Consider the following 14751-nt stretch of genomic DNA (forward strand, 5'->3'; position numbering starts at 1 on the left):
TACGTACCGTTGGTATGGCATCGCATCTCGTTTCTTCTGCATGGCCCTGGCTAAAATGCCCTCCCCTCTCTACCCCCTTGCCTAGGTATCTACCCCCGAATTAGCACCAAGAATAATAAGCTTCGGGCAATCCAAGAATTTTAGGAACGGTGAGTATCTCGAGTAATGTACCTTTCAGTTGGCCGAACTCTGCAGGAATACAGAACCCGCAAGCATTAAATCTGCGGCCGGCGGTGGGCTAACGAAAGATTTTCGAATGAGAGAAGCCGTGGAAACTTCGAAAAAGAGATGAGTCCGCGGGTGTTGAATCTCACAACACCCTTGATCCTGGACTCTATTGAGGTGGTATTTTCCGGGGGATTGCGTCTTATCAAACTGTATGTTGCTTATCGTGGAACCTCGAAAGTGGCCCATCACGCGTTATTGTCCAATGTCTTCGGGATTGAGATCGCATAAGGGTCGTTATGTCCTTTTTTCAAGGGTCTTGGTCGTCTCTCCCTTTGCAGGTCATCCGAACTTCGTCACAACTCGAGCCCGGCTTGGTGCGAGTGTAGGTGCGAATCTGGATGGAGTGCCCACGACCTCCTTGCAGCTGCAGCGAAAAGGATTCCATTTTGTCCCCCCTTCTTCTTTGCCCCCCCTTGAACCTCCTTCAGACGACCTCCCCCACTCGAGTTGTTGACGTGCGCGCGTGGAGGCCCTGCCCCCGATAATATGAAGCTACGTCAAAGGGGGAAAGGTGCGAAATTGCACACACAATTGCCCATACGGCCACCCATCCCCAGCGGGAGGGACGTGTGCAGCATCGTTGTGTGTCGCGCTCTCACCGGGTTGCTGTTTCATTAAACACCAATCCGAAGAGGGAAAATGTGCCTGGGAGAAGGCCTGTTCTCATCTCCACACTGCAGTCGCTCGTGGTCCACCCCTCGTTGGCGACAGCGGCGACGTCGCAATAGCTCGGTCTGCTCCGGTTGAGGTCCCCATTGCAAGTTCGTTTCCTTACACTTTTGTTTCCCATCGTTCCTCGTCTCAGCCCTTCACGATCTTCCACCATCTCTTTGCTCTCTCTCGACTCCTTGCTGGTGGCTACTATAGACTTGTTTTGCAAGGGATCGGTTATCAGTCTCATCGCTCTTTATCACATACATCCCGCCAAGAACAAACTCACCACACTTGTTGCTTTTCCGCTCGAAAACTCAAGCCCTCACTCAACCTTGTCTCGATCCAGAATCCACTCCACCGGAGCTCTGCCCTGTTCACTGATCTGGGCAGCTCGCCCATCCCGGCCTCCCTCTTCAGGACGTTAGTACTGCTGGGCCCCTGATCTTGTGACGGATCAACTGTCTTGGGGCCGCGAATAAGGATCGTCGCCCTTGTCCATCACCCAACGCTGCCTCCACAACTCGAGCACTTTCATCTGGAAAAAGACGCGACATGGCCCGTATGCAATAACCACCACCGCTCTTCCTCTCTTTTCACGACAGCATTGTTCCTGCTCGGTCGCCTTCCACGCCTCCGAGTGCTCGACATTGGAGCCGTGGCAAGCACTTTTCACCAATTATTCAATTCCCTCGAACTGGTTCTTCCTTCATTTCGCATAGCCAAACTCGTCCGATTGTTGACCTGGACGTCCATTGCCGGGATCGGGCCCATTCTCTCACTCTGTGCATAGCTCACAGCTGTTTTATGCCCTTCTTTCGTTCTGTATGCCCCTCACCAACCCCTCCATCTCGCTTCGAGGGCCGATCCGACTGACCAACGCAGTTTCTTGATACCCTCTTCATAACGCAACCATGGTGTCTTTTTTCGGGCTAAAACTCGGGGCCGATAAGAAGAAGTGCGTTCCCAGCCCTCTGTCGTGGATCTGCGAACTGACTTTGTGAAGGAAACCTGCTGAGAAGGCTGAGATGAAGCCTCAATGGAAGAAGATTGACCAAAACACTCTTGGTCAAGGGCAATTCTTCGGAAAAGATCTGGACCGTCCTATTCTCATCAACGGATCTCGTCCCGGCACAGCCATGTCGAACAAGAGCTTCGCCGCCAACTTTCGTCATCCGAATGCGCCGTACCTCAATGGCGGCTCCTCTTCCCTAGTCGATCTGGGTGCACCTGGCGTCAAGGGTATTCGACCTGTTGGGTCTGAGGCTAATTTGAACATGCGTTGGAACAATACTTCTGTGACCAGCTTGAATAATATCGCATCTCCACCGATCATTACCGGTGGCAATGGATCAGGAAGCAGACCAGGAACACCAAACTCGGCCCGGGCCAAGGCTTGGGTCAACCCTCTCGACGTTCACTTTGCTCGTGATGGTGCTGGCTCTCGGAGCGACGGAGCTCTTAGCCCAGCACCGAGTGCTGCACCAAGCGGGTACCACTCCCCGAACAATATATCGCCTCTTCCCACACCGACTGCAGCCAACGCACCTCGAAGCCCACTTGGGCAGTTCGAATTCAACCTGAACCCGTCAGAGTCGTCGAAAGATGACAAGCTAACTCCGGCTCCGTTGTCGCCCAACAAGGCCTTACCTTCGCCTCCTCAATCCATCAATGGTTCGCTCCCGCCATTGAGGACAGATCTCAGACCGAAGACAGCAGTCACTGCTGTTCGTGAAGCTCACAGGCCGCGGCCGGCCGCCCTTCCGTCCCCAACCGCGTCGACAGGACGTTCCAGCGACGAGGACCATTTCTATCCCAGGCCAATCATCCAGAATGTTGCCGCGAAGAGGGACACCCTCACTATCACCACACCAAGAAGGCAGAGCTTTTCCATGGATATCGACCATGATCCTACTGGACTCGACTTTGGTATGGCGGAACGAGGACGGACACTAGAGCGGGAAAGCCCGATTATTCCCATAAGTCCTGTTATACCAGTTAGCCCGCCGCCAAGAAGCGCCAGGCGACCGCGTCCGCCAGAAATGAAAATCCTGCCTCAACCTCCTAGGAGCGCAGGCTTGCCGCCCCCAAGACCGCAGCAGGTTCCATATGAAGGACCGCTGCGGAGCCCTGCCCGGCCTCTGGACGATTGGCCCCCTGCCAGACAGCGTCAGGATTCCGATGCTCGTGAAATGACCTCTCCGACCAGGGACGGGGAGCGCGTCCAGTACGATAGCCGTGAACGACAAGGTCCAGAACTCAGAGAGAGGAAAGACTCTGGTGGTCGATCTCGCGACGATCTTCCTTCCCCTCCACAGGGATACCTCGGACCCCCACCGACCTCGAGACGAGTTGCGCCAGGTGAGGGCGAGCGGAACTACGGAGTCACGCCTGCAAACCGTCGACAGCCTCCGCCGCCCGTCGAGCTTCAGCGCAAGGCGTCAAACCCGCAGCAATATCAGCCGCCCAGCTGGGATGATCGGGACGTCCACCACGGAAACTTCGCAATGGTGTCACCTCGCATGCAGTCGCCACAGCCGCCCACGCCGAACAGCTTGATTCCCGAGGCCTCGAACGACGCGAACTGGCCGTTGCCGAGCCCGTTGGCAAGCCCAACATTCGGAAGCCAGAGACCGCAGACGCCGAAAGAAAAGGCAGAGGCTCAACAGATGAGTCCACCGCCAGTGATTCCTCCGCCTCGTGAGCGAGGTGACGCGAGACGGCCAGACTTTGGCTTGAGAGCCCCGACTGGTATTGCAGATGAATTCCGAGTAGGATTCATCTAGACGTCTGTGAGGGTGTCAGCAACTTGTGCATTTCATCACGCCGCTGTAGTACATAGCACATACCTAGAGAGGATACATCTCGGGAATCTTGAGTTTGACGACGTAGGGCGGGGATATTGCTTGGATTCTTTCTTTTGTTGGATCATTTGGTGCTAGTTGGGGAAACAGAATGGCGAACGGAGCGAGGTTTGACGTTGGAGTTTGGTTCCTGAGGTAGTCATCAAATGATAATGTAATCATTCCAATTCAGGCCGGGACGGTGGTCGCTTCCATTTTGAAGTGCCATCTGAGGTACATTTAAATACCCGAAGTGATGTACCTGAGTTCATTGTTCTTCAACGGATCATAAAGTGGAAGCAACGGCCGGGCGACGGCCTACCTTACGGCATCTCGTCCCGGCGCAAGGGGCTCGGTGGCTCCTTCCTGTCCTCCACCTCCACGATTCACAAGGAGCATCGGGGTCAAAATTGAAACCAGAACAACGGCAAGCTTGTAATTCTAAGAATACTACCTCTTTATTTGTCTCATGCTAGTGTGCTCAACAGAACACATCGGAAGAGCCTTGTGAGACGCGAGCATTCGGCGTTGTTCTTTCCCGACTTGACTGAGGGGCTGCTTACCGTGGGGCCTTTGCCATTGGGAATCCACCTGGATTTTGTGATGAAGGTCTAAGTATAATCTGCGGGCCCAGATTTTTAACCGCGGCGGACATAGCTCAGTTGGGAGAGCGTCAGACTGAAGTTAACTTCAATCACTTAATCTGAAGGTCGTGTGTTCAATCCACACTGGCCGCATGGTTCTTTTGATTTCTTTTGCTTTTGATATCCGGATCGCTGCATTTGTGATGGCCGGCAGACAACTTGCAGGTTTTTAGTGGTCAAGTCCAGCATACGTTTTGTTTAGCTTGGTCTCTCTTGTTTGTTCTGATCATGAATTGACCGTTTTAGACTTCGTCCCCGTTTGGTCCGTGCTCTTTGCCGGCGACGTCGCGGGCTTTCCTCAAGGCGACACGGAACAGAGCAAGAAGAGAGCTTGTGCATAGCATCACTACCACCCCTGAAAGCTAACGTACAGATATAACACGCCGTCCGTCATTCTTCTGTTTCTAGCAGCGGCATTTTTGTGAAGTTGTACGCCAAGCCACTGAGAGAGCGCTCGTGAGCACAAACTCGTCATCCACGACCATTTCCTAACCAGCCCCGGCTTGCACGACATATTCCTTTCGCATCTTCATACAAGCCAAGTCCAAGATCTTCTGGACTCGCGACAAACCACAATAGGCGCCCCCGGGCAGCACCCACATTACGTGTAGATCGGGCTACGCAACACCTCTGGCTCAGCTGTCACAGCTCAGTCGAAACAGGGGAAAATGCGGGGGGCTAAGGAGCGAAGTAACGTCAGAGAACTGTGAGGCTCTCTCTCTCAAGTCAGGACCCCAAGAAACCGAAGAGCTCTTTCTCCATCTCCCGCCTCTTCTCAGGAGCCAGCGCATCCGTGATTCGACTCCTTGTTCCCGCCCGCCGCATCTCGAAGCCTGGGCGGCTCGGTAGACATGGGTTTCCCAAACAAGTCCCGCTGCACGTCCAACACCCGACCGGCGGGGGATGGGTCCCGTTGCGCCTCCTTTCTCCCCAGAAAAATAGCCATGAATTGAAGCTTATACACGCCTCAAAAAGGGGGTCTGACAAGGCTGGTCGAGTGAGGTGCGGTGGCCCTGGATTGGTTCGTTCGAATGTTTGCCTTGTCACGAAGTATCTTTAAGGTATTCAAGGTTTTCCATCACACCCGACCAGGGTGACGAGGTAGGTGCCATTCAACAAGGGGCGGAAGAAGAAGAGGACCCCCATGCCCGTGTTTGAGATTTTCCGGACGACGGGCATGCCATCTAAACTTCCGATGTAGCGGAATGCTTGTCGTTGGTGTTGGCCAAGATCGGATGTCTGACGCCCAGCCGTCTGGTCTGCTGGACGTGAGCAATTGGCGCTCTTGCTTGGGCTGGTGAACTTCTTGTGGCCCATCTAACGGGACTGCTCTTGTGGGCGAGATGTGTGGGAAGTATAAGGATCGGGACCGTTCTTCGAGCTGAGCATGACTACTTCCTTTTCCTCTTCAGTCACTGTGTGATCCAAGTCGGTGCTCTCTTTCTTGTTTGTAACCTTCATTTCAGTGCTGTGCACTTTTTTCGATTCAGTCAATCCCATCTTTATTCAAGCTACCCGTAATCCTCCTCATTCTTTCCTAGTTATTTACAGGGAAGCGACACATACCTCACAATGCGTTACACAACCATCACTCTCCTTGTTATTGGTCTTCTCACAGGCAATGCCTTGACTGGTAAGTCACTCGCTCAGCCTCTCTCTATACATCTTCCTCTCAAGAAAGAGATTGCAAGACTAACATGAATTTCATACAGCACCTGCTCCTCAGTTCGGCGGCGGCGGCTTCGGAGGTGGCCGTGGTGGTGGTGGTAGAGGTGCCGTAGGTGGTGCAGGCGGCGGCGGTGGTGGCCGAGGAGGCTTCGGCGGCGGTGGTGCCGGAGCCGCTGCTGGTGCTGGTGCTGGTGCTGCTGGTGCCGGTGCCGGTGGAGCTGGCCGTGGAGGCGGTGGCGGCGGCGGCAACAGAGGTCAGAATGCCGGCCAGAACGGAGGCGGCAACAACGGCGGCAACAACAATGCCAATGCCGGCAACGCGAACGCCGGCCAGAACAATGATAACAACAACCAGGACAACGCTGCTGCAGACGATGCCGCGGCTGATGCCAACAATGGCAACGCGAACAACAACAACCAGAACAACCAAAACAATGGCAACAACAACAACAACAATAACAACCAGGACAACGCAAATGACAATGCGAACGCCGACGACAACGCCGATCAAGCAGCAGACGCGGACGCGGCGGCCGACTTTGTTGGCCTCGCTTGCACCGATGGAACTGGTGCTGGCGCTTGCCAAGCAGACGGCCAGTGCGATGTTAATGGCGACGTCAAGGTTGTCGCAGGCCAGTGTGGCCAGGCCGCTGCCGATGCCTAAAAGCAGATCGCGGTGATATTGTTGTGTTTAGCCAGATGGTTAGTTAATGGAGGAGGTTTCTGTATATCGTATCATGCATGGCTCACACCTAGTGATTTTTGAAAGGTCCATTTATAGTGTTGAATATAGATGTGGATTCGAAAAAAGAAACAAAAAAGAGTTCACCACCCGTGTGGCTACATCTCTTGGTGCTCATGCTGGGACATTTCTAGTGCTCGTGCTGAGATTCGAACTCGGATACTCGTATGCGCTGAGCCTGTCGTCGAGTAGGTTGATTGGCGTATTGATTGATTGTTGACCATAAACCACTCCGCCATCCAGCCAGTTTGTCCTGACCCGTCGACCTAGACGGACGCGTTCTGGCTGGTGAGAGGAATGGAATTGAGGGGATCTATATGGAAGTTCCTGTGTATATTCAGGTGATGAAACCCGTTGGTATCCAGACATCACCGTGCCTCTCTTCGACCATTCACTAGACACTGCCAGTATTGTCATGGTAATCTCGTTGCGCTGTAGTCACGGGTGTCTTTAATGCACGCAATCCGGATACCTCTGAAACTGCTGAATCGAGAAGAGCGATATTACAAGACTTGCGTCCCTGCCGTCTAAGTGAGTTTTTAGTTTTACATAATGTACAATCTGAAAGCCTTTCTAGCTCAGATAAATCTTGATGGCCTCGTAGCAGCCAATATACAACCCACCCCCAAAACCCGCTGCCAAAACCGTCACCGTGGCACCCCTGAACAGCCCTCGAACGCCTTCTTTCAGGATAATCCCCCTGGCCACCGCAATCGGACCAATCTTTGCGCGAGAAGAACTACTCGACGTCTTTGGCGACCCGTTCTCGCCGGTCACCTCCCCGCCAGCCGCAAGTCTCATCCTCGTCTTGACAACATCAATAGGCACGAACAAGCTCGACGACGCGCTCCCAGCAGCAGCAGCGCACAGCCCGCTAGCGAGAACCTGCTGCGACGCACTCCTCTCCTGACTCTTGCCCTCCCCTCCGAGAAACCGTTCTTTGAGAGTCTCGTAGAGACAAAACGTCAACGTGGTATTGGGCAAATCACTCGCCACGAGCGCCGTATACCCAGCCCACAACTTGGTTGGCTGCTTCGCGAAACGCCTCAACGTGTCCATCGTCGGAGACGTAGCACCGCCGCTACCACTACCCCCCCTATACACCTGCGCATTCTGCTTCAAGACCTCGGCAGGGTTCGTAATGGCACAGCTAACAAGACTGGCCGCCGCGCCGCTCGCCCCGTACAAGACAGGCAACGGCACGCCCGCCAAACGGCCCTCCTCTTTGGCGCGCAGCGAGTAGCCCTTGAGCCCCTCGTAGATCGTGAAGAAGGCCGCCGACGACGGTATGCTGGTGATGATGGTGGGGCCGAACCCCTGGTACAGCCCGAGGAAGAGCGTCCGGCTGACGGCGCCGTTTACGGATTTGTACTGCGTTGTGTACATTGGCGATTGCATCCGCGTGATGAGCGTGTCCATGGGATGAATGAGGAAGTCTACACTCAACGTTGCTCCCGCTGCGGCCTGCAAATCTTTGTTAGTTAAGTTCTGCGAAGGAAGGCTTCTGAAGGTTCTCAGATTGGCTGATAGTGGGGTGAATTTACCGCGACGACCGCTTCCATCCCAATGGCAGTCGACATTCTGGCAGCCAAATGCTAGAGAGCAATGAAGGGCTTCTTGATTTACAAGAAGTTTTGATTTCGATGCATTTTGGTTTTCTTCTCCCCCTCCCTGATGAGCTCGTGGTTCCTGGGCACCGAGTTCCAGTAGCGCGCCTTGACGAAAACCGGAGGAGAGGTTTTTTTTGGTGCCTCAGTATCTACAAGGCAGCGGTGCCCGAGGATTCCGCGCCACTCGCCTTAGATTTAAGGTCTGCCCTGAGACAATCAGCGACAGAATCGATTCAGGACATTGATAATCGGCGAGACGGATAAGTAAAAAGAGGACACTCGGGACTGGGAATATTATAACTCTTTGTACATCCGCTGCCCGCGGAAACAACTCATCGTCTGGTCCGTTTACCCCAGTCGCGTATGCCTTTACCCGCTACTCACCGAGGACGGTATCATTCATTCGGCACAGTACTTAGTATGATGTCGTCCCAGACACCGCAATGCTCGCGACTGAGGGAACTAAATTGTTAGTGAATGAGGATAAGCCACCAGCAATTGGCAAGCCGAAGTTATTGGATGTGGTTAACCTCAGACTGCTCATCAACTTCGCCGATAGCTTCGATTGGGGGAACAGGATCTCTCTTGGACTGCCTGTAGCCCTAAATTATTGGAAAGGATCACTTCTTTGCCGGAATCCAGGGTCGAATTCTTGTACTCAGTTGTCTTTGCCTGCATTGTCCTTATGAGCGGCTGTGATGATCAAAGGCCTTTCAATCAAAGGAATATGGGTAGGTTGGTCAAACATTCATTACCTCTGGTAACTAAAGAATAGAAGTGGTTCAGTAACCATGACATTGTCTTAGATACACATCCATCAGTCTATATAATGCCGTTTTCCCTGCTCATTGGAAAACCACTCTGCCCCGCAAACCATCAAAACCAACCAAACCGACCAAACCGCAGCACAGCAACGTGAACAGGTACAGACCTTGTATTAAAACAAACCTAGCTAACCAAAAAACCATGTGTGGCACCAAACAAATTGTCGACCAGTGCAGAACCTGCTACGGCATCATCTCCAAAGAAGAGATTCCCACTCTATGCCACAAGAGAATATGGATGTTGCCCGAAACCTTCGGACACGCAAAGGCCTACTGTCCAGACCAAGGAAGGGTATATCTCGACAAGAAGCCAAGAATCAACCAGTGCCAGGTATGTTACTGGGAGTCATTGGATATCACAAAGGGGCTGGACATGCCCTGCCACCCGCGATCGGAGAGCAGTCTGGGGACTCGCTCGTTGTCGCACGGTCTGGACCAGACCCGATCGACGAGCCCCTGGCAAAATGTGAGCGTCCTCAATCTACCTGCTGAGAAGAAACCGAAAGGCATAGCTAGTACGGTCAAGGGATTATTTGGTAAGTGTCTTTCCAAGGTTATTCCTGGGGTCGCTAGGTCCTCGAAGTCCTCCTCGTCTTGGTCGGCTCTCGACGAGTGGGAGGATATTTGTGGTGATGAGGAACCCAAGGACAAGAAGAAGAAAAAGAAGATGGCTGCGTCTATACCGACAGTCACGAGGGTGTAAGTGCTTTAGATGAATGAGAGGGATGGGCTGCCTCCTGTCCCGCATCTCTCTCGCACACAAGGTAGAATTCATTTTGCATATCTCTTCACATTGCTGACCGATGGGCCACGCTTTCCAGTTGCTTATTTGGCGGTAGCCCCGTCAAAAAATCGACCTGACTCTGATCTCTCTGAAGAAAGTTATCTCGTTTCCGCCTAAATAATACGCAGGCAAAAGCTTCTATAGATAGAATGCAGCGCGATTTTCTTCTTCTGCCTGAGAAGGTTTTGCAGGGACTCTGCGAAATTAATGTCTGGCATCAAGCTGGTATCTATCTATATGACTGTCCAGACGTTCATCCACACCGTTCATCTACGATGGAGACCTGTTCAGTGACCCAGAGGACTACCTGCATCAGTCCCGCATCGGCACCAACGAGATCAACACACCCAATCATCAACTGCCAAGGCCCTCAAAGGGTACGTTCATCCCATAAAGAAGTGAGGACAAATCAATCAAGTGACGGGCCCGGGTAGTCGCAGACACACCGCGAATCTGGGATGGGAAACCCGAACGCGAGTTGCGAACAGAGAGGTGGGGGGGGGGGGGGTTGTTCAATTCTCCGTATTCGTATCGACTTGCAACCATCGTGTACTCGTCGTCCCAAAGCGCTGCCACCACTTGGCTCAATCGCACCTGTGGTCTGCAGCCAAAGTCCGTCCGTCACCCATGACCAGGATCGAGCATCGCTTAGGGAACTGCCTGTCTAGAGCAGACGATAAGACAATGAGAGTCCTCAGGCATACTCAGCTCAGGACGGGCGTTGGTGACTATGACCCACCTTGCGCTGAGCGTCGACTCTACCGAAAAGTCCCATCAGAAGCACACATGGCAATGAAGAATTCATTCTCATAGTAAGCCCGGCGACATATGCAGCAAGTCAGGGCCAGTGAACCGTGCCGCACGGGATGATCCAGGCCAGATACCCGGGCTGAACCGTAAGGAGTGGGGTGGAAGCGAGCCGGGAAGCGGGGGGGATTCCCATGAAGATTTCGCGGGGAAGCTTCTATTGAAATACTGTTGGCCAACCGTAAACGACAGGACATGACAAAAATCAAGTAATCATGTCCTAGGCAATCTTACGAACATTGCATTGTCCCAAAACCGAATACGATGGCACACCACAAAGTTCCAGGGGGTAAGAAGAGAAAGCGCCCTGGAGCGATCCACGGGCACGTCAACGGCGCCGAGGTCAGCGCCCAATCGAGACGTCTCTTTTCTACTTTCCCCCACCTAAGATCGCCCCGCAACAGCCCCTCCTTCCGTCTGACGATGCAGAGCTCTACATAAATGGCCCACGGCGGCGACCTTCAATGACGCACGTGGAGGAGCTCTCACTCATTAGAAATCAAGAGCCTGTTAGACATCCTCACTCACTCTCACTCTCACTCTCACTTACGACTCACTCACGACTCACGACTCAATCACGCAATCGGCCTCACCACTTTATCAATCTTATCTACGCTTAAGCTTAAAACTTTTCCAAAAGTTTGAACGGCATAACCAAACCTTCAAGGTCTCATCCCGCAATCTATCCGCACTCGGGCCAGGCCCCTCCCTCTCTCACAACCAAACACAGACACCTGTCACATAATCACACACAACTCACACCCACAATGGCGACCCGCCTCCCCGGCACGACCGTAATCGTCACCGGCTCCGGCGGCGGCCTAGGCAAAGCCATCGCCGAAGCCTACCTCGTCGCCGGCGCCAACGTCGTAATCTCCGACATCAATGAGGACCGCGTCGCCGCCGTCACCTCGGAATACCGCGACACCTACGCCGGCAAGCTCCACGGCATCGTCGTCGACGTCACCTCGGAATCCTCCGTTGAGTCCCTCATTAAGGGCACCGTAGAACGCTTCGGCCGCCTCGACGTCGTCGTCAACAACGCCGGCGTCATGGACAAGTTCGACCCCGCCGGCGACTGCACAAAAGAGACGTGGGACCGCGTCCTCGCCATCAACCTCACGGGACCCTTCCTGACGACCAAATACGCCGTCAACCAGTTCCTCGCTCAGGGCGGCGCCAGCGGCAGCGGCGGGCCCGCGGGCCTGATTGTCAATATCGGCTCCAACGCCAGCTACCGCGGCCTCGCGTCGGGCGTCGCTTACACGGCGTCCAAGCACGGCGTCATGGCCGTGACCAAGAACACGGCTGGCTTCTATGGCGATAAGGGCATCTACTCGGTCGCTCTGCTGCTCGGCGGCATGGACACTACCAACATCATGGACGCCTTCGCCGAGGGCGTCAACCAGGCCGGCATGGCCAAGGTCACAGCGGGTATGCCCGAGTACAAGCGCGGCGAGACGGGGCTGGACCCGGCTGCTGTGGCAAAGTACTGCGTCTTCTTGACGGATAAGGATATCGCGTCGTCGGCGAACGGGAGCTGTGTTGTTCTCAACAGGAACTGGCCGCACGCCTGAGTGTGGCTTCTCTTCATCGAGGTTTGGGAAGAAGGGGGATCGCGGATAGAAAAGAGTCACGAACGAATATTGCTCAAAACTTGGACTTGATGAGATGCAAGAGCAACTTGGAGTAACCTAGTTACAGGAAAGATACCTTATGAATGCTAGTTATGATTACCAAACACCATCATCCGTACCGGTGACAAATTAGCATGTCACCGAGACTGTTAGGGCTTCGACTCAAGTATTTGATCGAGCTGAAAAAGGCTGATGGCGCTGCCCGCTCAGGCAGGCTTCAATCACATTGGTGGCCATACGTGACGATCAGAAGAAGTCAGTTGGGAAGCGATCAATCATGGAAAAGAGGTAAAAAAGAACACGATTCGTAGAGACAAAAGATAGAAGATGCGGCCAGTGTGGATTGAACACACGACCTTCAGATTAAGTGATTGAAGTTAACTTCAGTCTGACGCTCTCCCAACTGAGCTATGTCCGCCACGATCTTCGAAGGGGTGGGGCCGGCTGAGAGCTTAGGTTGGCTCGCGCGGCGGGGCACGCTCATCGTCTGCGAGATTTCCATCTTCAGAGGCATCATTGTGGAATTCGCTGGCCCCTGAGGTATCGTGAGATTATGGAACCAACTCAAAAAATGGTCACGAATGCTTTTACCGGGGTGGTTCAACACAAAAGCTTTGAAAAGTGGCAGTTAGTGGCACCCAAGATTGAGGGGTACCACCCGTCTTTGCCGTCTAAGCTTCCATAGGCCATTTCCCCAGTCAACCTTATTCTGGACGGTATACCAGTTGATCTGATGATGGTGGCAGATGGCTAGAGATATGCTAAAGGCACAAACTTCATCTTTTGACCCACACCTACCTTATTTAATGCATTTGATATAACTATAACAAGCTTCTCTGAATACACAGCTCTCGGCGCCGCGTCCTAGCCTCCATTACACCTTTTTAGTTCTTCATCCGCTTGAGAGCTTCATCCAGTGGCAATTTCCTGAGATGATTTCCCCCAGAATTTTACTCAGTCATTACCGCAATGAGATAAAGAGAACTCCACGCTTGATGCCCATACCACCATCCCTGCTTCTAACCCGGGTGCCCACGATAGGAAGCCAACTCACCCATCCCCTGGCAAAAGCCCAACTCTTCTATCCCGCTCATCCCGAAGATGCTTATCCTCTCCCTCCAACAACATCTTCTCCTCCACAAACGCGGCGTCACCAGTCCGGAACTTTTCTCTCATCACCCCTTTCTCGGTCATTATGTCAGACCCGGATCCGGATCCGGACCCGGGCTCTAGAGGCTGTGATGGCAGCCGCCGTGGCGAAGACGACGTCTCCCGGGCAGACGAGACCGTCACCTCGGGCGGCCACAATATTCGCCTTGCCTCATCCTCGCTCAACACCTCGCGCTCATCCTCTGAGCTCTCATCAAACGCAGACACATCGCCCCCGCCGCCTCCCCCCGGCCCGGGCCCAGGCGACGAAGGAACCGCCAGGAATACATCCGTAACAGCCTTATCCGCGCTCCGCGTCCGAACCAGCCGACCTTCTAAATCATCATCGTCAGAGACAACATTTTGAACGGCCTCGGTCTCCGCCCTCATAGCATCCGCATCCCCCTTAGGCACCTTATTCTCCCCCGCCGCGACGACATCCATCGAAGTCAACTTCATCAACGTCCTCAACCTCGCGTCCCCGACGAACCTCCCCATCAAGACACCCTCATTCTCCCGAAACGTCTCATAAAACATCCGATTCACCATCGCCGCCGCACGCAGGTCCTCCACGCGATCCACGCACCTCTCCAAAACCAACAACCGTACCGCGTCAGATCGCTCGAGGACCTTGCCCTGTTCCTGGTCCTGCTTCTGTCCCCGTTCCTGTTCCAGCAGCTCCTGGATTTCCTGTTGCTCACGATGCAGATCAACCTTCTTCCCATCAGAAAAACTCCTCAACCCCCTATGCAAAACAGCCTGCGGCTGCGTAGACCGGTGCCTGGACAACCCCCACCCGTGAGCCCGTCCACTGACATCATGCAACGTCAACCCAGACACGCTGTTATAGATATCATTAATCGCCGCGCGGAACGCCGGCGCGGGATCGCATACCCCGCCCTTGTGAACCGCCAGCGGCGGACTCGCAATGGTCCGCAGCAAGTCAACGAGCTGCGCTAGACTCCGATGGGTGGTGAGTATTGCTGCTGCTGGGGGCCACCTGTCAGGTGCCCGAGAACCGACTGATTCATGATGGTGGGCAGAAGCTCGAGCTCGCCGTAGACGAGCATCAGCCAACCCAGGTTCGTCGCGTCGCAGCTGTGGCTCCCCTTGGGACACCTGGGCGTGCTGGTGAACATCAAAGCCGGGTTGGCAGCTGTAATC

General features: G+C 53.9%; 4 protein-coding genes and 2 non-coding genes across 6 annotated transcripts; 4 read left to right on the top strand and 2 right to left on the bottom strand.

Moving 5' to 3' along the window:
- Positions 1-1793: 1793 nt before the first annotated feature.
- Positions 1794-3665, top strand: N0V96_010255 (uncharacterized protein; the record flags this gene model as incomplete). The annotated part of the gene is made up of 2 exons (XM_053198890.2): positions 1794-1837; positions 1886-3665. 2 exons carry the CDS (start codon positions 1794-1796, stop codon positions 3663-3665), a joined length of 1824 nt encoding a protein of 607 aa, XP_053043635.1.
- Positions 3666-4369: 704 nt separating this feature from the next.
- N0V96_010256 lies at positions 4370-4459 on the top strand. The gene has a single exon. It is a non-coding gene; the product is annotated as a tRNA-Phe (tRNA).
- A 1479-nt stretch (positions 4460-5938) lies between these two features.
- N0V96_010257 (uncharacterized protein) lies at positions 5939-6698 on the top strand (the record flags this gene model as incomplete). The annotated part of the gene is made up of 2 exons (XM_053198889.2): positions 5939-5999; positions 6079-6698. 2 exons carry the CDS (start codon positions 5939-5941, stop codon positions 6696-6698), a joined length of 681 nt encoding a protein of 226 aa, XP_053043634.2.
- A 651-nt stretch (positions 6699-7349) lies between these two features.
- N0V96_010258 (uncharacterized protein) lies at positions 7350-8195 on the bottom strand (the record flags this gene model as incomplete). The annotated part of the gene is made up of 1 exon (XM_053198888.2): positions 7350-8195. The coding sequence occupies one exon, from the start codon at positions 8193-8195 to the stop codon at positions 7350-7352; it is 846 nt and encodes a 281-aa protein (XP_053043633.2).
- A 3373-nt stretch (positions 8196-11568) lies between these two features.
- On the top strand, positions 11569-12378 carry N0V96_010259 (uncharacterized protein; the record flags this gene model as incomplete). The annotated part of the gene is made up of 1 exon (XM_053198886.2): positions 11569-12378. One exon carries the CDS (start codon positions 11569-11571, stop codon positions 12376-12378), a length of 810 nt encoding a protein of 269 aa, XP_053043631.2.
- A 388-nt stretch (positions 12379-12766) lies between these two features.
- On the bottom strand, positions 12767-12856 carry N0V96_010260. Its single transcript has one exon. It is a non-coding gene; the product is annotated as a tRNA-Phe (tRNA).
- Positions 12857-14751: the final 1895 nt, after the last annotated feature.

This window comes from Colletotrichum fioriniae (genome assembly GCF_027942845.1).
Source record: "Colletotrichum fioriniae strain IMI 355084 chromosome Unknown scaffold_14, whole genome shotgun sequence".
NCBI lineage: Eukaryota > Fungi > Ascomycota > Sordariomycetes > Glomerellales > Glomerellaceae > Colletotrichum > Colletotrichum fioriniae.